General features: G+C 44.6%; 1 protein-coding gene and 1 pseudogene across 13 annotated transcripts in view; both read right to left on the reverse strand.

Moving 5' to 3' along the window:
- Positions 1-3,114: 3,114 nt before the first annotated feature.
- Positions 3,115-5,999, reverse strand: LOC118313236 (annotated as a pseudogene).
- A 6,228-nt stretch (positions 6,000-12,227) lies between these two features.
- The window catches only part of add3a (adducin 3 (gamma) a), a 94,838-nt gene continuing 86,145 nt past the window's right edge, over positions 12,228-20,920 (reverse strand). For 7 of the 13 annotated variants that reach the window (XM_047334168.1, XM_047334165.1, XM_047334166.1 and 4 more), the window contains 3 exons: positions 20,687-20,810; positions 17,273-17,365; positions 12,228-15,074 (listed from right to left, as the gene is read on the reverse strand). In XM_047334168.1, coding sequence (XP_047190124.1) covers positions 14,824-15,074; positions 17,273-17,365; positions 20,687-20,810 — 468 coding nt within the window. In that variant the 3' untranslated portion in view covers positions 12,228-14,823. The remainder of the gene's footprint in view (positions 15,075-17,272; positions 17,366-20,686; positions 20,811-20,920) is intronic. The other 6 variants (XM_047334162.1, XM_035636410.2, XM_047334164.1 and 3 more) reach the window with 3 other exon arrangements.

Genomic DNA, 20,920 nt, shown 5'->3' on the forward strand with positions numbered 1-20,920 from the left:
CTTCTGTCTCTCCTCCCTTCAAAATTCCCCACTGTTGTTGCCCTCCAAATCTCTGCTGGCGTACTGTGGGGAGAGCAAGAGAGGCAGACAGAAGGAAATAGACTTATACCCCCCCCCCCCACACACACACACACAGCCCTCACCTCACCATCCCCCACTGTTGTCGTCCCCTTCATTCGTCTGCTGGTGGGCAAAGGGAAGATGGGGCGAGACGGAGAGGGAGAGAGAGGTTTGGGAGACTTCGCGACAGGGGGATAGTTCTCAGGACGGCAGGAAATAACCCATGTTGTTTTTTGGGGTAATCCCTTTTTAATATCAGGTTCTGGGACCACGGGGTGGGAGGGGATAAGGAGGCAGGAGTGGGGAGAGAGAGAAAGAAGGAGAGAGACAAAAGAGGGATCCAGGCCAGACAAAACGATTGGCGGCTCCCAGGGGGACGATACGGAGTCTGTGTGTACATAACACACATCTCGAGTGCTGAAAATGAATAGCATTATGAGACTCACACAGTATGTCTCCGCTGCTCATTCATACAGCTTTTTTTTAAACGTTTTTTCTCTTTTTATTTGCTGGTTCCAATATGACAAATACATTGTGGAATGAAACACAGCTTACCACTACATGCAAATAATTCAGAGTAACAATCCACTCAATGGGATGGCCTGACATCAATTATATGTCAAGCAATTAATTCCTGATTTTGCAAATAATATTTGAGACAGCTGCATTTCCCTGTCTTTTTCCGAATTTGTCTAGCATTTATATCATTCCACATTTTAACTAAGGTGCAAAAGAACTTTGTTCCCAGTCACCCAGTAGACAACTGCTCCAGCAAAAAAAAATAACGTGCTATGGCAGCTGCACCCTCCCCACTCAGAAGCATAAGACAGACAAACTAATTAGCAACTGGCTGGTGAAAAAAGTTGAACATTTTGCAGCTAAAGACAACACAATTTCAATTAATGAGACAAGTACAGAGCTACAATAGTGTCCTTACAGTATGGGCTGGGAACATGAAAGCTACTGTTGCCCTTTGTCGATTATATAATATAATAATATAATCTCTTGAGACAATATGTCAAATAGGACCTCCGATCAGGGAGTTCTTCCACTCCCAAGTGGCTTTAAAGAGGTTAAAGAACGAGCTAAACGTTATGAAACTAATCAGTACCTTTATATTAAAAGATGTGGTGTTACTTGATGTCGCAAAACCAACTCAGATTTTGAGTGTCTTTCATCACAGTGCTTCAGTTTTATGACCCGAAACTAAACTGCTTTTTGTTTTTGACGAGCCAGTGGGCCGAGTGTAACATTCCCTGTGTCTCCTTCGGAGCATCATCTGGACCTCAGGAGTTGGTGGAGACCAAGCTCGAGCTAAAAGGAGGTCCAGGTCTGCTGGATGTTTAAACTGGCAGTTGTTTTCCAACATGTCTGCCTCAATAACTTCACAAAGTTTAGATATGTTGGTGTTGTTGCCAACAGTGCCCAGTCAAGCCCTCTTATGGGCAGAAATAGGTGCCACAGGCGGATATTCTTCCTCCATTACTATATAAATTATTCATAAATAATATCATTCTTCCCGCTCATGTACGTCAATATTCTTTCTTTTCTTTTTGTCAGATGACACGATTGTACATGCCCCAGCCAAGACTGTAATTTATCTTCATCTGCCTTTGATGCTTTCCAATTAACACTTCTTAGTCACGGCCCAGTGAGTTTCAAATGCAGACCGGACCAAGTGCACGGCATTCTCCAGCTCCACCAGTGACTCGGATTGTCCCCCAGTTCAAATTTTTGTCTCTCTTGCTTCTATTAGTTGCGTCTTGGTTGTGTTACACCTGTCCGCCCTGTGAAAAAGAGAAACCATTCTCAATGAGTCTACCCTCTTGAAAAAGAGATTGAAATCAAAAATGAAAAGCATGTTGTGTTACGGCTTGTGCTCCCGCAACATGCCAGAGGGGAAAAGAATAAATAACAGGTGATGCTGCTGAAGACGGATCTGAGGATATTCTTTCTTCACTTTAAAGAAACTTCATTGAACTTCTAACTGGAAGTCGGAACATTCCTTCAAAGGCACACTTCTGTTCGTACTTCAAGGCTGGATCAGCATGGGCTTGTACTGATAAGGGAGCGAGGGATCTCCCTGCGTTCTCAGCCATTAATCAGTGTCACTTGGGGAAATCTAAGCCTCCCATTAGCGTTCCATTGTCGAGATAGTGGCTGACACAAAAGAGGAGGATCAGCCCACAAGACACAACTCACAGTAGCCTGGTTGTACCTTACTGACCCCCTTTATGGCAGATGCACCCCTTTGGCAGGGGAGTTAGGCATCTGTCTTAGCTGTCTCCTCCCCCACCGCCTTTCTCATATGGGGTGTGGCAGATAGAGGATGGAACAAAAAAGGGAAGGGAAGGAGGGAAAAAAGAAAACGATACAGTGTCTCTATTAAGTCATTGTCAGCGAACATGTACGTCACCCTCTTTTCAGGATGCCTCGTGACCCTTGCATTTAGCACAGCGGTGATATATATGCACCCGCCACACATGTGCGCAGTATTTGTCCAGCAGGAGACGGACAATTGCTGAAATTCCTGGTGGTCAAGGGAAAAGGGTGTTTCACTCCAGTCAGTGTAACGTACCCCTCTCTCAACACGAACCCCCTGCGGCAGGGATGGTTTGAAATTCTGCCTTGCCTTATCATTGTGTCCACCTGAAGCCTTCAGCGTTTTACATTTTGCTTAAGTTCATCATTTTAAGAAGTTCCTGGTTAAAGAGGCAGCATTAGAGGCACTAGGGCATCAGTGTCTGGTATATTATAGTTAAATAAACCCAGGTTGTGTCTTCATCAAACTTGCCGTTACCCCGACTCATTTTAGTGAACTGTGCACTGCAAAACTTGAAAACCTTTATGCTCTGCACTGCCTTTGGCTGAACCTTAAACAGTGATCATGACACACCAGCCCCCTATCCTGTCTTTGTGTATGTATTCTATTCTTTTAATTTGCATTTTAATGTCCTTAGGCTGGTGTTACCACTACCACTTTATACAGAAGGTAATCACAGAATGTAATTGCTGCAAGAAAGAATGTGGACCATCAATTCAAGCAAGCGACAAATTTAATATTTACACACTCTTATGTAACCATGGCTTCTGGTTGAGTCAAGAAACAAGATGGCTGCACATCAATCAAATAAGTCCATAATTACCAAGAAGATCTCTCAGTAGGACACCAGACCTCCACCAACAACAACAGTCATTAAATTCAGCTGAATATGTGGGGAATCAGAGAAAATGTTTAAAAAAATGTTCTATCAGACAATGTTAAAGAAAGAGATTTAAACAAAACTAATTCCTGGATCCGCCCCACTGTCCCGATCCACACCAAAATTGAATCGGTTCTTTCTTGGTGCATGTTCCTTCCACCAAGTTGACTGCGAATCCGTTCAATAGTTATAAATCCTGCCGACAAACCCCTCCCCCGAAACGAATAGAGGTGAACACAAAAGCTCCTTCGCGGAGGTATAACTAAAGTTATTAGTCCATCCAGCTTGATTGACAGGACATATGATCAGAGGGGCAGAGTTTTCACCACCTTCATTATTACTGGGACAGAAGTACGGGTGGAGTTTCTCAGTGAAGCAGCGGCAGGTGTAGGAGTAGGTGTGAGCTGCAGCGTCTGCGTCACGGAGGGAGACCAGACCCTGCTCGTAGTCCACAAACACGCCCACCCCCTCAGGCTGAGACCTCAGGGAGAGACGTACACCAGGGCCACAAAGAGCTGCGTATTCATTTCCATTTCTCAACCATATCGCCCAGTAACCAAATTCAGGGCTCAGGTGAAGCTTCCCCTTCCTCTCGATCGACTCACTGGCGACTCCTAAGTCCTCCTAAGTCTGGGTCTTTTAGCTTCTTCACCTCTCTGCTGAGCGTCTCCTCCAGCTCAGACGCTGCTCTCACCACAGTCCCCTCATGTGACGGTGGACGCACCCGGACCTGCGTCCAGTCCTTGGTGGGTGGAGCCGCCTGCGGGGACGGGAGGCTCCGGAGGAAGAGGAGGTGGTCTTCAGAGAGTGAGAGCTGCTCCACCTCAGTGCCTCTCGTCGTCAGCTCAGAGATTTGCCGCTCCAGCTCTGTGATGGAGTCCTCCGCCGGGTTCTCCGTTGTCGCCTGCTTGTCTTCGATCTCCTTGATGAGCTCGTTCAGGCCTCTGTCAACAGACTCCTTCAGAGCAGCGATGACCTGAACGCCTTCTGCTTCGTCTTCACTGATCTTCACCGAGCGTTTGACCTCCTGAATCCTGAGCCGTCTCTTCTGGAGCATCTGCTGGCTTCCAGCCTCCGTCGCCTCCAACTCTACCTTCTTCCTTTCACATTCTTCTCTCAGAGGAACAACATCGTGTGTCTCGTGACCTGAGACAGGGCAGAGCGTGCAGACACAGGTTCTGGTCTGTCTTACAGAACGGCTCCAGGGGTTTTTTTCGTGCCTCATACACACTCTGTCTTCCAGGCTGTCCACCGGGTCGATCAGCCGATGTCTTTTCAGACGCGGGGCCCTAAGGTGAGGCCCCAGGTGGGTCTCACAGTACGAGGCCAGACTCACCAGGCAGGACTTCAGGGCCCTCAGTTTGGTTCCAGTGCAGGCGTCACAGGCCCGTTGCTCTGAGCTGCTGCTGCTGCTGGTCTTCTGTCGAGCCTCATGTCTGAACTGAGCAACCATCTCAGAGATGAAAGTGTTGACCCGCAACTGAGGTCTAGTGTAGAAAAGCTCCTCACGCATGGGACACGTGTCGCTCACAGTCCAGTGTTCAGTGATGCAGTCGTTGCAGAAGTTGTGTCGAGACCGGATCAGTGAACACATCCAGACAGATGGAGCACAGAAACTGATCTTCAGTCAGCGGGCAGTGTGCAGAAGACATCCCTGCACATATAATGTCTCAAATGAAAAGAGATCATCTTTATCTTAAACAACTCTTGCTCCATTTTAAATCACATTTGGTCTTTTTTTATACTTCCAACAGGGAGGTTATGTTTTCCAGTACACTTGGTGGAAAGAAGAAACATGGACCAAGATAGAATCCATTAAATGTTGGTATGGCTCTGGACAAAGGGGCGGATCGAGGATTCTAAAAAAATCTCTTTGTTTAACATTGTCCCCATAGAATAATTGTAGGATCTTTAAATGTGGTTTGATAAGATGACCGCTGGGCCGCGGCGGAAGTATGAACTCAACTGAGTGACGTTCTAGTTCTGCCAACGTGAACACATTGTTCCCTCCCACCGGTTCACAAGCAGAAAGCTTTTAAATGTGAAACGCTTGAGGAAATAGAATGTTATACGACTGAGTGATTAGTCAGCAGGAACACAATCAGGACAGACAAAAAAGACAACCTTTCAGCAACAAGTCACAAAGTCATGAGAGGCGACTCAGAGAGACGGTTTGACGAGTGACTCACTTCACCAGAGGTGGTGTGAAGTGACGGAGCTGAAGGTTTGTGTTGATCCTGGAAGTTACAGTATACAGTCACTATGGTCAGCTGTGCTCACCAGTGTTTGATAGAGACTTTCACTTGTGTTTGTGGAGTGTGACGTTGAATGTGCTCCTCCTCTTTCTGCAGCGCTGCGTGTCCTCCTCTCACTTATACAGTTACTGCGAAGCGGCAGCCTTTTCTCTGCTTTAGCAAAGGTGGAGCTGCACACAACAGGTTTGAGGGCAAAGTTAGTGAGAGACATTGTAATGAAATACATGATCACACTAATTTTAGACGAGCTTGGTCCAGACAATTTTTGACCAATCCAGTCCTACTCAGTTCAATTTCCCCATGTGGAGACGTCCCAAGGGCAGTCAAAGCCTGCACAGTCTAGTCTCCTTCATCCCCCTTCAGTCCGTCCCCGGGGTCTGGACCGGTTTAGCCCAGAATGTTCTTGGCAGTTCATCCCGTCAATTTAAACCTCCATGACAAAATGGTGTAATGCAGCGCCGAACCCAGCTCAGAGACAACACACTTCGGGCCCTTCTCTGTCTCTTCCTTTCTGTATCCCTGGTTTCTGCTGATAAGGAGGTCAAAGGGCAGCGTGTGAGTGAGTGTGTGTGTGTGTGTGTGTGTGTGTGAGTGTGTGTGTGTGTGTGTGTGTGAGTGAGTGTGTGTGTGTGTGTGTGTGTGTGTGTGTGTGTGTGTGAGTGTGTGAGTGAGTGTGTGTGTGTGTGTGTGTGTGTGTGTGTGTGTGTGTGTGTGTGAGTGTGTGTGTGTGTGTGTGTGTGTGTGAGTGTGTGTGTGTGTGTGTGTGTGTGTGTGTGTGTGTGTGTGTGTGTGCGCGCGCGCTGGGGTTAACAAGAGACCATAGATCAAAATGAATGGCCATAGTTCTCCTTTTTTCTGCCGAGGATGCACTAAAGCACACTTCCGTCATGCCCTCTGTGAAACAACATTGATCCCTCAAACAGTTTATTGCAATATTACCAGACGATCATGTCAGGTGGATTTAGGTGACACGGCGATGTGTGCGTCAGAGCATAATGGCTCAAACAACATACGCAACTTAACCCACCTACAGTTTTAAATTACACATATTGTAAGAATTATACCCTGTGTCTGTATCTGTACGGATTGGTCTCAAATAAATCCTGCATTCACTGAGCAGAAGTCCAGTCCACACTATGTTGAATCCTTGACGAGTGAGGAGGAAATGGGATGCTATTGATCTCCAATGGAGGATTGGATTTCCAATAGCAAAAGGATACGTGTCTCATTGTACACTGGGAGGAGCATATGACAGAGTGGCCTATATATGACCCATAGCAGGGAGTCAATAGCGAGGGAAACTAATAACCCTGTGGCCGAAGGCAATCCATGCTACTAGCTCCTCTCAGCAGTTGCTGCACTTGTCACATGGATCTCTCAATTGTGAGAGTGCAAATCAGGTTTCCCTCTGATTCCAGAGCCGAAATCAGCGGGAGATCCTTCATGTCCATCACTGTCGACAGGCTACACAGTGCGGCTCCGTAATGTGGGTTAACTGCACAATATAATGAAGTTCCTCTTACTTTGTAGTATTGTTAAATTGAAGTCCTTGGTTGAACACTGTATTTCTGATGTCTTATGTTGTACATCTTTCTACTCTGTACAAGCAGAGTGTTTCATGCATTCATGTTTTTCTGTCCTGTTGGTTTCTCCCATAGTGATAGATAGTGGACGGTGTCTGCTGTCAAGACTGTGCCAGCTTATGACAACAAACTTCTATATTTTTAAGGACACATTCTGTGCACAGTCCTTATTGAGGGATGAATAAGTATATCTTGTTTTAACTTGCTTTACATGCGTAGGCCTACTGGAGGCAGTTTGAGTGATTGAAATTAATTCTGAGCAATGTTTTATGGTAACCTCTGTTCAGTACTGAAGCTGAACATCTTTGCATGCTGAAGGACGGCACATGCTCAGTCACATATTGGGTAAAATCATCAGACATGAAACGCATGAAAACGGATCTCCTTTGATTTTCACCAGGCAAGAACGTTGTTCATTGAACTAAATCGTATCAGCAAGTCAGAAACCAGTAATCTGCTCATGTGTGAGAAAGGGTCTGCTGTAGCCAACTTGTTGACAGGAGATATGTCAGTCAGTTCGATACAAAATGAGTTCTTTTTTCTCCATCGCGTAGCTCAGTCTGAATGTTAGAGTCTGACTTCCCCAGACCACTGATGTATCAATCATCAGACCGTGGTTGAGGACTCCACTGTGTCCCTCTGCCCTTCAGTGTCAATGCTTAAAAAATGGCACTGGGCTACATACTGGGAGAGGGAATGATAAAACACTGAGATAAAGCTGCCCAGCATACTTCCTTGTCTCGGTTTCCCCCAGACAACATTTGTAATCTCTGTCCAACAGCCTTCAAGGAATTAAAGATTAAAGGGTAATAAGTTAGATCCTCACTGCCCCATAGCACCAAATGAACTCAATGCATCTTCAAGGATTTGATGGAGCAGTTGATCAATAACAGTGACGCCACGAAATAACACACACACACACACACACACACACACACACACACACACACAGACACACACACACACACACACACTGCACTTTTCCCACCTCCTCTGTGATGGAGGACAGTGTTATAAGGAGACCATTATAGAGTCAAGCCGACAAAGCCAATGACTTCAATTGTTCTGTTGCTTACAGGCCGCTGGGACCTTTTAATATTGCAGCGAGTGTGTGCATGCAGAGAGAGGTAATTCAAGGTCATGGGTTACTTTATACTTTGTCAGTTTAACTCTGTGACAGGACTTCTGAAGCTGGAGTCAGCAGATGGTGGGATTACATTAGAATAATGACTGTGAAATGAGGGTAAATAGTTTGCCAGGGGGTTGAGAAATAACTAACTTCTGTTTATTCAATTCAAAAATCAAACGTGTTAAGAGTTTATCTGAGAATGCCAGTCCATCCTGTACGCATTGTGCTGCATGTTGGATAAAAGCGTTCACTCTGAGTGAACAATATTTCCGTTGATAAGTAACTGAGGACTTTAAGTTGAAGGGCAGACAGCATTTTGTGGTCTGGCCCTCATTCATTTCTTCACCCCTCATCTCTCTCACATGAGGTATTTTGGATGAAGGCAGTGTACCAGCACCAGCTTGTTGTATGTGTGTGTGTGTGTGTGTGTGTGTGTGTGTGTGTGTGTGTGTGTGTGTGTGTTGGTCCCATGGGGCGTGCAGTCGGGCTCAGATCTAACTGACCCCTTATGTTGTTTATCAGTCCCTAATTCATCCCAGTGGCATCTGGGCAGCACTGCAGTCTCTAGGAGCCGTGAAGCCGCAGGGTAGTGGGGTGTTCCGCCGGCTGTGTTGGGGTGGGGCAAGGATTCTGCATGTGTGTGTGTGTGTGTGTGTGTGTGTGTGTTTACCCCCCCCAAAAAAAGAGGCCTATCATGGTTCCCGCACTCCCCTAGCAGAGCATCCATCTGGACACGAGTAGGCTCATTGTTTTGACACTCACAGTGTGGTGCTGTCTGGAGAGGAGAGGAGAGGAGACACCCCTCCTCACCTCCTTAATTGTGCTGGACATGATGCGATGGGACGGATCTGTGTATAACGTATGAGCGCGTGTATCTGTGTCGCTCTGTGGTCAATGTGAAGAGTTGCAGTCAAATCGGCCGTAAGACGCCTTCTGTTTTTTGACTAAACGCTCAATGATCAACTTCATTTGTTTTGCCGAATCGATAGAACTGACGGTGTTACGATGTAACACAATGATACTAATGAATATGTGTTTCCACTTACAGTGTCTTACATCCTTCTTTTCTGCTGAAAGGGAAGAGTAATACATTGCACGAGAGCCCAAATTGAATCTGACGATTCTTTTTTGTGTGCATGTAACCTGCAAGACAAACAGAAGACAATTCAGTCATGATTCATTCACCTGACCCATCACAGTTATCCGTGTTGGCCAATCTTTAACAGATTGTGCCACCGTACCACTAACTTTGATCCTCATGAAATAAAAGTTAACGCATCAGCGTCTGTTGCGTGTATTTCCCAGTGAAACAGAATATTTGGGCCATGTACATACTACAAGAGGGATTTCAAATCAAATCCTCCTCATTTGACTGGTCCGCCCAAAAGTCTTACTCACTGACACACATGCAAACACATTCATATCGCTGTCCTCAAATGGTCGCTGTAAATAAGACATGACTTTCCCATGCATGCAGAAAGAAGGTGGATATGTGTTCACCTTATGGGTTATACAGGCAGCATCTCTATTCATTGAAAATCCCTGGAGCTGTCATCAGAATTCAGTGGGCACAGATTCTGTATTGGCCCGAATGATGACAAATGAAGCTTCATCAATCCCAAACCTAATTTTTCCCAAGGGGAACAAAAGTTTCATGTCATGCATTGTCCTCGCCTGAAGAACAAATAAGACAAATGTACATTACACGGAGTGTTGTTGAGGTGTGAGCCCTCATCTCTCCAATGTCATGACAAACACAAAAAGTACAGAGTCACGGGATCACTCATAAGCTTTTATTGTTTATATCGGGAACGTTGCCAAATAAAGTGCTGCATATTGATATCACATAAAGTGCTGCATATTGATATCACACATCACGCCAGGACAGGATTACAGGGCTGTAAGTACTATACATGGAATCTACGGTAAAACTGAAATGATTCTAGATACAGTCAGAGGTAGAGGGATGAAATAAATGGGGCCAGTACAGGTTTTTCTTTTTTTCCTCCTCAGAACACTATACGGATGTTCCTTTAACTTGGCGTGGTATCAAGATTATTTTCTCTACAACTATTCAGGCATTCATTAACGTGTCAAACCATCCAAAATTGTATTGTTTAACCCTGGTATGTGCATGTTGCTGATAGCAACTTAACTAACAGGCCAAGGTGAGAAAAGGCATCATAACTTTGTTGAAACTCATAATCTCATCTAAAAAGAAACATGATGCGACGTGGCAGATAGTGGACATTTACCAGTCATATCTACAGCAGCTTAGCATTATATATATATATATATATATATGACTTTATGCAGGGTCACAGAAAAAGGGCAAAAGAGAGGGAAAATAAGAATAAAGTTCTTAGTTCTTTGTCAAAACAAAAAGGCCAAAGGCCAGAAAAAGAGACATGTCACACGGAATTCAAGCACACTGACTGTCACGATGTGCGTGTTGCATATATTGTTTTGTATCTGGTATCAATGCAGTCAAGGCACATCGGTCCCCCAGTTGCCTGGACACTCTGGTGCACAGTACGTGCTCGCTGTGCAACACGTGTTGAAGCCATGTTGCGTCAAGCCGTGTTCTGGTTTTTACCAACATGATAGCGACAAATAGAGTCAAGAAGGTTCTTTGGCGGTAAAGTGACCAGCTGCAGGTAAAAACTACAACACCTGACTATTGTTCAAGGCAGTGGCTCCCAACTCAAGCCCATTTGAACTCGAACTCCACTGATTTGACACATTCAAGTCTGCTCAAAGATTGTATAAGTTTAAATAAAACAATGGCGTGACGAATTTACATGAAGCCTTTTGCGGCTCGATAGGGAAATCAAAGAAATTTGATGAGCAGCCATGACAAGAGCTGTTCGCATTCTCTTAATGAAGAAGAAAGGAGCTTCAGTGCTTCCTTTCCTATCTCCTTTAGCATAGGGTACACTGGAGCTTCCTCTGTGAGAGTAAGGAGATATAGACGCCCCACAATTCATTGCGGCAGCGATATATAACGTGACGCGCCATGCACGGACGTGAACGATTCAATCTGAAGTAGAAGTAGAAGAAGTAGAAGAGTATGAATATGACCCAGAGGAGACGCACGTCATCATGTAAGTTACTGTAACATATGAATCATTTTACCAGTCCTGGCACTCTTCTATGAATGGTGAGCCAGAGTAATTTTTTTCCTTGACAGATTGTTAGATTGTATTTAGAGTTAAAACTATAGAATATATAGAATACTCATTAAGGAAGAACCCACAGTTAGAGAAAAGCATAATTCAGCATCTCTTTCTAACAGGCCCCTTGAAGAACTTTGGAAACCGTTTTAACCATGAGGTCACAGATAAACAAAATGACATTGCATTTATATTACGCAAATAACAAAAAGGCCATCTTCCTCAAGATATTGAAGGAAAAAATTGTGGTAATGTGTGATGTATTTTCCAAAAGGAAATGCAGTGTTTTGGAAAAAAGATCTTCTCATATATTTGACTATATTTTCCAGAGACCAACCCCACTTCCTATGGCCATAGTTACAATTGGCTCAAACAGAGCAATGCAAAACTTTTGTGTCAAAAGAGTCATTGTGCTCACTCTCCACTTGACATTTCCGTCAAGTGGAGAGTGCCTTATACTGTACATTCTCATTTGCATTTATGTCATCACTGCCATCAATGCACCACAGCTTCCTGATTGAATCACATATGCAATATGCGCAATATCATGAAAAAAAAGACCCCCCCCCCCCCAAAGGCACCGGTTACCGTTTTCCTAATACATTTACACTTGAGTACTGTATTCCAGCATTGGTTCTACAATACATTAAAATTATCATGTTAAATGCAGCATTAAGCTCATCGCCTGACAGTTTGTCATTTAAATGCTCAAGTCATGATAATGGTATTAAGCAGAATGAGTGTGTATGGATTATGTTGAACCAAAAAAACAACTTGAAGAATGACGTGGATTGTCATGCAGACACATGAAAAATGAGCTTCCATTTCTTAAAATACAGTTTTATTTGTGAATGTACACTGATTAGCAATACATCTAAAAGCAACTCCATTAGATAACCATTTATAGAGGATTTTCACAGGTCACAAAGTAGCTTGGCTCATTCTGGCATGCCAAAGCAAAAGTCGTTCTTTTTTTTTCCTTTTTTTTTTAAACAGAAGAAAAAGAAAAGGTGGATAGAGGCATTAGTAAAGCAAGGTGCAAACGGTCGGAAACAGAGGAGGAGGAAGTAAAAAGGATGCAATGCACATTCAGTTCATCTGGGAGCAACATCTGCTCATGAAATGGTTAATTAAAAAAAGCCTAGTGCTCCGCAAACTAAAAGAAAAAAAAGAAAAGTGTACTGCGATACAAATGGAGGATGAAAAAATCGTTTCAGGAGTGATGGTGTGAAAGAAGAAAGAAAAGGTCTGCATGATCAAAATATGGTGCGTTAGTGTCAGGTTGTGCTGCCCCACCTCTGCTCAACACACATGAACGCACTTTCAATATCAAACTCCCAACCTCCCTTCTCCATCACTCGGTCGTGCGACCTCCGCCCTTCGCCCAGAGCCAAGCGCTGTCGTTTAACATTGCTAAGGATGTGTCCCTCAGCCCGACCACCCCTCCCTCCAAATCCAATACTTCACATTGCTAACCGGGATATTGGTAAATCTGGTTAAACTGCGGGGGGAGGATGTGTGGCGACCCATCACACTCTGGCTTTGCAGAGTTCAACTGCGGGTCATCTGACAGTTACAACACGTGTCGTGTTTACAAGAGCGATTACACGAGGGGAGGGTTTCCATACGACCTCCCTAGAATTTGACAGTTGCAGTGGGAGGTTAATGGCGAATCAAGCGAAGGAAGCGTAGCTGCTGTGAACGAAGCTACTGAAAATAGAGCTTTTGGAAGCCTGAGAGGGGGCGATGCAGTCACTGGGGTGATTTACACAAGTCTTGTGAGGGTCCTTCGTGCCCGAGCAGGCGGACGAGAATCGCAACCCTTGTCTCGTAATTAGAAGAAAATTACAATATGGCTTTGAAAACACACACACACACAAACACGCCAAACAAATCTGTCACTGCTCCACGACCCATGATTCTCATTTCAGCAAATGACTGCAGATAGTTTGATGCAGTATTCCAGCGCATCACTCCCTGTTTTTTATGATTTTACTTATAAGTAGAGATCATTTCTAATGAGCTAACTCTTCTCTCCGTCTTCATACGACTGACTTCCTGGCCCCTGACTTGTTTTTATGTTTGTTTCTTTTCCAACACCATGCCTTGCTTGCTACTTGCTAAACTTTGACCAAATACTTCACAATCTCCTTCACTGGTGAAACCCACCTGCAACTAAAACGTGTTGTATACCACGAGAAAAGTGCAGCACAATGAAATAAAACATACATCGTTAAAAATCGATAGCCAACATATCCAGTTTTCATGTTATATAGTAGATCTGTGTATATAATTTGAGCAATCGGGCATCACTACAGAACAAAGTCAGCCATATAAATTCCGCTCTTGCAAAAAGAGAAAACAACGCGTAACATCTGCATTCTCTGGAAAAGCGTAGAAATGAGTACAAAACATAGTCGTCTAATACCAAAATTGTGTTCAATAAAAAAAAAAAAAGTTCAAATTTCACGAGATGACAAAACTAGACGCAAACAGTGACGCTGTACTAACATGAGAGCGTTTTCCCCATTCCTCCATTTAGTTTGGCAAAAACACTGAGATGACGAGGAGAGATGAAAATGCTACATAAATATATTCAATGGGCCGGCAGCTCTTTGAGATTATGTCAACTTAGCTGTAATAGACTATCAGCCTTCATCCTCACAACCTAGTCCAGTTCGTCAACCCATCGACTCGTCCGCAGCTCAGACGCCATCGGCCGGAGGAGAAGGTTCGTGTCGGAGGCCTGCGCCTGAGGAAGCCTGACGAGTGTGACGCGGGGGCGGAGGGGAAGCTTCCCCTTCGCGGCAAGTTAACCAACGCAAACCCTTTCCAGTGTGACCTCAGGTCTCGTGGGGCCTCTCAGTTCCCGACGCAGAGTCAGGCGACCAGAATGCCAACGTCTCGACAGTAAGAGGAAAACAGCGAGAGGTTTAGTTTCAACTTGTGCAGTTTTACAACATTCGGGTTGCGATCCAATCGTTTCATGAAATTGGACTTTGGAGAGAGAAGTATGCGTTGCGGTTTCGAGTTCCGTTTGTCAGCCCGGGGAGACGACTCCGGAGGAGCCAGTTTTTCGGGATCTGAGCGGCCTCGAATGACACGTAATGGCTCCCGGGGAGCCCTGTTCGAGGACTGCACGGGGGATCGGGCGTGTAGACGCCCCACCTCTACTGCGGTTTTAACATATGCCCAACCAAAATTTCCCAAACACTCTTGTCTTTCAACGTGACAAACCGATTAATTTTTTTTGTAATCCTTTTGAACATAAAAGCTTTTGTTAAAAAAACAAATCTAATAAAATTAAAAACATAGAAGGACATTGGAAACAGAGACCAAATAAAAACACAGACATTTAACATGAACGGTGGCTGCCGCCCCTCCTTCTTCTTCTACACACGAGGCTGCTCCTTTCAATCCTCAGGCCTCTGTCTTCTCTTTCTTTTTGTTCTTCTTCAGGAAGGACGGGGTGCGGAACTTCTTCTTCTTCTTGGTGTTGGGGGACTTGGAGGGCGAGCTCTCGGGGGACAGCGCCTCCTCGATTTTCTCCCCGGAGCGCACCGTGATTTCCACGCTCTCCACGCTGGTGGTCAGCTGGCTGACGCGCTTGGACAGCTCCTCATCCACGTCGCCGTGGTTGTCTTTGCCATTCATCAGGCCCGTGTGGTTCTCTGAGGGAGGAGGGTGACACGGGTTAGGAGAGGACAGGAAGCAGGAGGGCGGATCGCGTCGCTCTGCAAGACATTCCCCATTAAGAGTCGGCGACCACAGTCGAAAAAGAATCATATGGCTCATTGATTAACAATACCAGAAAATAGAAGTCTGTGTAAAACTGTGAGGCATTGTAGTCTGCAGTCTTGAGCGCTCAACAAGCAAATGGCAATATTAATATAAGATATTTGTATAAAGAATAAGAATTTAACATCCTTTTACAATTATAACAAACAATTTTAGTGTATCATTTCCCTTAATATAAGCAGAATAAACGGATACAGACATGAAAGTATTTGGTGCCTTAGATCGGTGCATACAGTTAGTACACCTTGTGGCTCCGCGAACAAGGAAAGGACATTTTGAGTGTATCATATCACATCATAGACATATATTTCATATATGTGCGTAAGTTTTAAAATGTATGGTGTAAATACATAAAATGATGTGAACTTAAGCAAAAATGAACAAAAGTCATGAAAAAAGCAATGTTCCAAAATAGACTTAAATTCAAATATCCAACAGTTCATTTTTCTGTAAACTTATTAATATTAGGGTCGAGTATATATTAGGTTTATGTCAACACCTGTTAGACATAGTTTCGACAACAACAGAGCATTAAAGCTTCAGCAGAGCAATGCAAGGTTGATTTACAGGAGGAATATTGCATCGGGCCCTTTTAAATCCTACACGTGTTGTGGGTGAATGTGTCACTCCGCTGGTGAGAGGCTCTGTTGTCCCTGACACACCAGGTCCACTAGAACTTCCGCTCACACACAGACTGTGCTCTACATATTTCGTAACATGCCTGCGTAAAGCCCCAGTGACCTAATAGCCCAGAGCCTGTCCTGCTTTCACCTCGACGAAAAAAAAAAGTGGGCTTCGGATTACACCCAGTGGACTTCGGATTACACCCGCGGCCTTGACGACTGCCCGCGAAACAGGCCTACAAGTGTCACGTCCCTTTCTCTGGGTTGCAAATTAGAAGCTGCAAAGTGAATACAGGGCGGCGGCATCGTGTGTTTCGACACTGACAAACAAAGACAGTGACCACTTCTTTGGGTTCTTTTCATTTTAGGACAAAAAAATGAAGTGACATTAAAAAGGAGCCTTTACAGTAATTGACCTGATTCCATACAACGACTGAGTGACCTCAGCGCTCCTGTCAGAAACATGGGTCCCTCGAGCCCGTGTGCTGTCCTGGGTTCATTGTTACTCGTTGTGAGTCTTTTTTTTTTTTTTGGCGCGTTTGTGCTGGAGGACATTGACAGGAAGTCAATCCCATAGTGTCATTATTTACAACTCGTACAGGGGCCAGTGGGATCTTTGACTTTCCTGGAGGCTCAAATGTCAGACACAAGAATTTCTGTGTAAGAGATAAATGATAAACGCGCTATCGTATGTTTTAAGATATATGTTGTCATAGTTTGACGTTTGGGGGGGGGGGGGGGGGGGGGGGGAAATAGTTTTCTTGCAGAGAGCTGGACAAAATCCATGTCATTCAAAAGACTGAGCAGCAAGTCAGCAAGCTTAGCTTGGCATAAAGACAAAAACAAAACAGGAATAGTTAGAATGTGTGACTCGCCCTGTCACAACAAACTGATGTTTTCACAGTGTGGTTCATGTATTGAATACAACATGTACAATTTTTAAGGTTGAGAGATGCAAGTAGCCATATTTTTGAATGCTGTGTTAATTGCCAAGCTTCGGTAACCTGGCTGCACTTGCTCTGGCTCTATAACTAACCTCGTCTAGCCCTCTGCAAGATGGCAAAATAAGCAGAGTATGCACATATAGAAAAGTATATCGTAATGATGTCTGGCGTCCAGCTCTGAGATATGTGATAACTTTGGGTGGCTGAGTTCAATAACAGAAAATGCATTTGTGAGAGAAAAATGGACAAGTGATTATAATGGAGATGGGGCCCTGTTCAGGTGTCTCTGATTCAAACTGAGTTTTTACATTAGTCGAGAACAAATGTTAGCACAGATCGGCGGTTAAGGCATTGCAAAACGGAGCTCTTGGCCCATTTCATTCAGTTAAACTCTCATGCACACGCATCGGAATCTTAAAGACACACACACACACACGCACAGCACGGCAGTGAAGACTGTTGTGATAACGCGTGCATCTCTGTCTCTCTGTGAGTGAGCGATACCTTCTTTAGCTGGAGTGCTTTGTGGGGACTGGGTGAGAGACAGAGACTGAGAGAGAGTGGAGCCGTCGTCGGAGGTTAGCTCGTGCTCGCCATCTGCGGGGGGGAGGGAGGGCAGAGGGATGGGTGGGAGGAGGCAAGGCGGTGGAGGGGATTGAAGTGGAGGGACGACAGCATGGGTGAGTGGGATGAGAGGTTTGGGGAAGGGAGGGGGGGGGTTATGGAAGGATTTGGGATGGAGGGTCAGAGGGGGTGAGGGAGTGGGGTTTGAGAGATTAGTGGTAACACACACGTTAGAATCAGGCCATGCACAGCTGCTTTTCCACAAAATTTCACAAATCCCTGTCTGTTGATGGTCAGGCCGTCTGAGGTCCATCGCTCGCTGGTCATGTGTTTGTGCGCTGGGACATTTCGTCGCGCTGTAATAGCCCGGGGGACGGCACAGATGTCCTGAAATGAGAACTTCAGGACTGCAGGTTCGATCCCTGAGCGGCCGACATATCCTTGTGCAACACGCTAACACACAACATGCTAAAATATGAGATACTGTATCATCTTTTTTACGAAAAGATTCATGACAAAGACTGATGAACAGCGCGGGACAAAAAAATAAATAAATAAGACACTTTCATGTAAAGGAGATTAGAATTTATCCAAAGCTGAAGCTGTTTTGATAGCGTATTTCAACTTTTAGTGGAATTATGTCATTATATTTCCATTTCTAAGACCCCCCCCCACATTTGTCTGATGTAATATACGTAAATGTACTCATTTGGCAGATGCTTTTATCCAAAGCCACTTGAGGGGCAACACTAAGCTTCAGTACAGTACGGAGACCTTGAAGTAAGAACTAAGTGCAACATCTCTTTAATAGCTCAGTGTTGTTCATATGTGATTCTACAAACATTTTCTGTTTCACGATACTTAACATACTGATAATGGAAAATTTTCTTGCAAAATATTGTTTCATTGATATTAAAAATGTCACATGGATGTTATCTGTCTTGTCCAGACGTAGATATCGTGCGGTCAAAACTCAACCTTAGTGTTGCCTCAAAGTAAAGACTTTTAATGGCCTTTCTCTAATTAAGGTTTTATTTCCTTCCTGTCATCAGTTTTCTCTAATCTCCATCAGCACACATTATGGCTCCTGCCTCTTACTGCAGGGGAAACAAAATGGGCACTTGGTTTTTCGTATCTCTTACGTATATAAAAAGAAAAAAACAGTTTACAGCAGCTTTTATAACAACTTTTGTAAGTGCAGTGACTGACACTGCAGTTCGGCATCAGTAGCTTCATTGGTTAACAGAATAGTGTGAATGAATGACATTCCAGTATCACTTTAGCACATTCATAGGCACATTCAGGGTTACACATTGGTTACACACTGGCTGAGATGTCACAGTCCCTCACAACTCCTCCATGCAAAAAAGGTTGCATAAGATTCTGGTCTGTGCTGTGAAAGTGTCCATATGCTCCGTATGTGCAGAAAGGACGGCATGCAAAAAGTTGAGATTTGAGGAATTGAAATTTACTGTTGTGCTTTTTAAGCGTAGAGTCGGCTGTATGAGCCTTATCATGTCCAATATTACTAAATGGAAATACATTTATTTTCAAGAGGTGGTTTTCAACTGAAAGCTGTAATATGCACAGTTAGTTATACTGTACATCCATGTTCATCAGATGTATCAGCTATTAAATGTAATGTTTAAAAGAATCACATTTTAGTTTACATTATCTATACAGAGAGCGGTTAGGTTAACACCATAAGTGTGCATGTGCATGTGCATGTGCATGTGCACGTGCATGTGCATGTGTGCAGCCCAGGCATGTATCAGGCCAAATTCAGATGGTCTCCAGCTTGCATCCAGATTGGTCACCGGGGATTCATGGGGCTGTGGGGGCAACAGTGTCATAGCAACGGGCTCCGCTCATGTGGCGGGTGTGAAGACCTGCTGTCTGCTCGGGCTGCCATCTTAGTCATACCGTGCGCTCGCTCACACGTGTTAACACTTGCGCCATGTTTCATGTGCGCATAAGAACATTTGGATGAATCCATAGAAATGTATGAACACGTGCATGCTGATGTGCACACACACACACAAATACACACATTTATCTGGTTGAACGGGGCAGCAGCTCTGCACAATGAGGACTAGTGGATAACCCCATTTACTCTCTGTCCTATTGATTTTCCCCCTGTCTCTCTGGAAGGCAGTGGGGCAGAGGGCTAATATGATTAGCATTGACTGTCCTGTGTGTGTGTGTGTGTGTGAGAAAGTGTGTGCATACACAAGGTTAATGCAGATGAAGGCATCAGTCTAGCCTGTGGGGATAAACACTCATGTATATAGGTGTGTGTGTGTGTGTATGTTTGTGATACTCCAGGCATGTGTTAGTGGATGGGAGTGTCCACTGGGGCTGCTGCTAAGGCAACAGTGCTACAGACCCTGGATTATATGGATGTTTTTACAAAAAGCAAAACTGCTGACAGAGAGAACACGACACAACAAACCCAAGATGTGCAGTAATAAATCTGCAAGTCATGGTTTGAGGGTAGGCACAGATTTGTGAGTACAGACCAAGTTTTGGTGGCTCATTTAGTTCGAGTTCCGCTGCTCCAGCTGTTTAAGCTGATTTTTAGCACTTCCAAGATGTCACATGGTGCTTGTTAACAACATTAAGACTCATAAGTCTTTTCACTCACCAAGTTAAAAAGTGTATTGACACGTTGGAATGGTAAGAAAAAAGTAAGACTTAATTTTAAAGTAAAAAAAAATACCGCCTATAAAACATAATCCATTATCTGCACTGTAATAGCATTCTGCAGACATATACACAGATATCAGGTGAGTGTTGGCTGGTTATTGTGGCCCTGCTGATACATTAGTTGTGCTCTAACGCAAACTGCCGAAACTGAAAGCACAGATTTATTTGAAGGACGACTACCCACTCAAATCTAGTGACACACAATCGCCGACTTGATGTGTGCACTGTCAAATTGTGCCTTAAAGATTGATTATTGATCGGATTGACCGGGTCAATATTTAGCTGCGAAATGAACATTCAGATTGGTGTCTTTGTGTCACATGTCTTTGGCATTGAGTATAGGTCACTGACAGAGAGTGTGTGTGTGTGTGCATGTGTGTGTGTGTGTGTGTGTGTGTGTGTGTTCCTAAGCGCGCGCGTGTGTGTGTGCCTAAGCGTGTGTGTGTGTGTGTCTGTGTGTGTACATATGTCTCTCAGGGTGCCTGGGCTCTTGCTGTATTTGCAGGTTGAACATGAATAAATTCATGATGTCCACACGCCGATGAAAGTTCATGCATTTGTGAACTGGTGGTTTGTTTAAGCGTGTGGATTTTTCTGTACTGTGTGTGTGTGTGTGTGTGTGTGTGTGTGTGTGTGTGTGTGTCATACCACTGAGTCCCAGTTGCCTCCTCTCCACGTTCTTGCGGTACTCCTGTACTTCCTTCTCCGACAGCTCAGTGAAGGGGTTGGGAGGCAGGGGAGCCATCTGCTCCTCCTCTGTGGGCACGTATGGCTGGTGAGGAGACAGGGAGAGGGGTGAGCATGGCAGCGAGCACACACGCGCGCACACATGCACACACGCACACACACACACACCCTGGATTTGAGAAGGGCACTTATTCA

The sequence above is a fragment of the Scophthalmus maximus genome, chromosome 8 (assembly GCF_022379125.1).
Source record: "Scophthalmus maximus strain ysfricsl-2021 chromosome 8, ASM2237912v1, whole genome shotgun sequence".
NCBI classification, from domain to species: Eukaryota; Metazoa; Chordata; class Actinopteri; order Pleuronectiformes; family Scophthalmidae; genus Scophthalmus; species Scophthalmus maximus.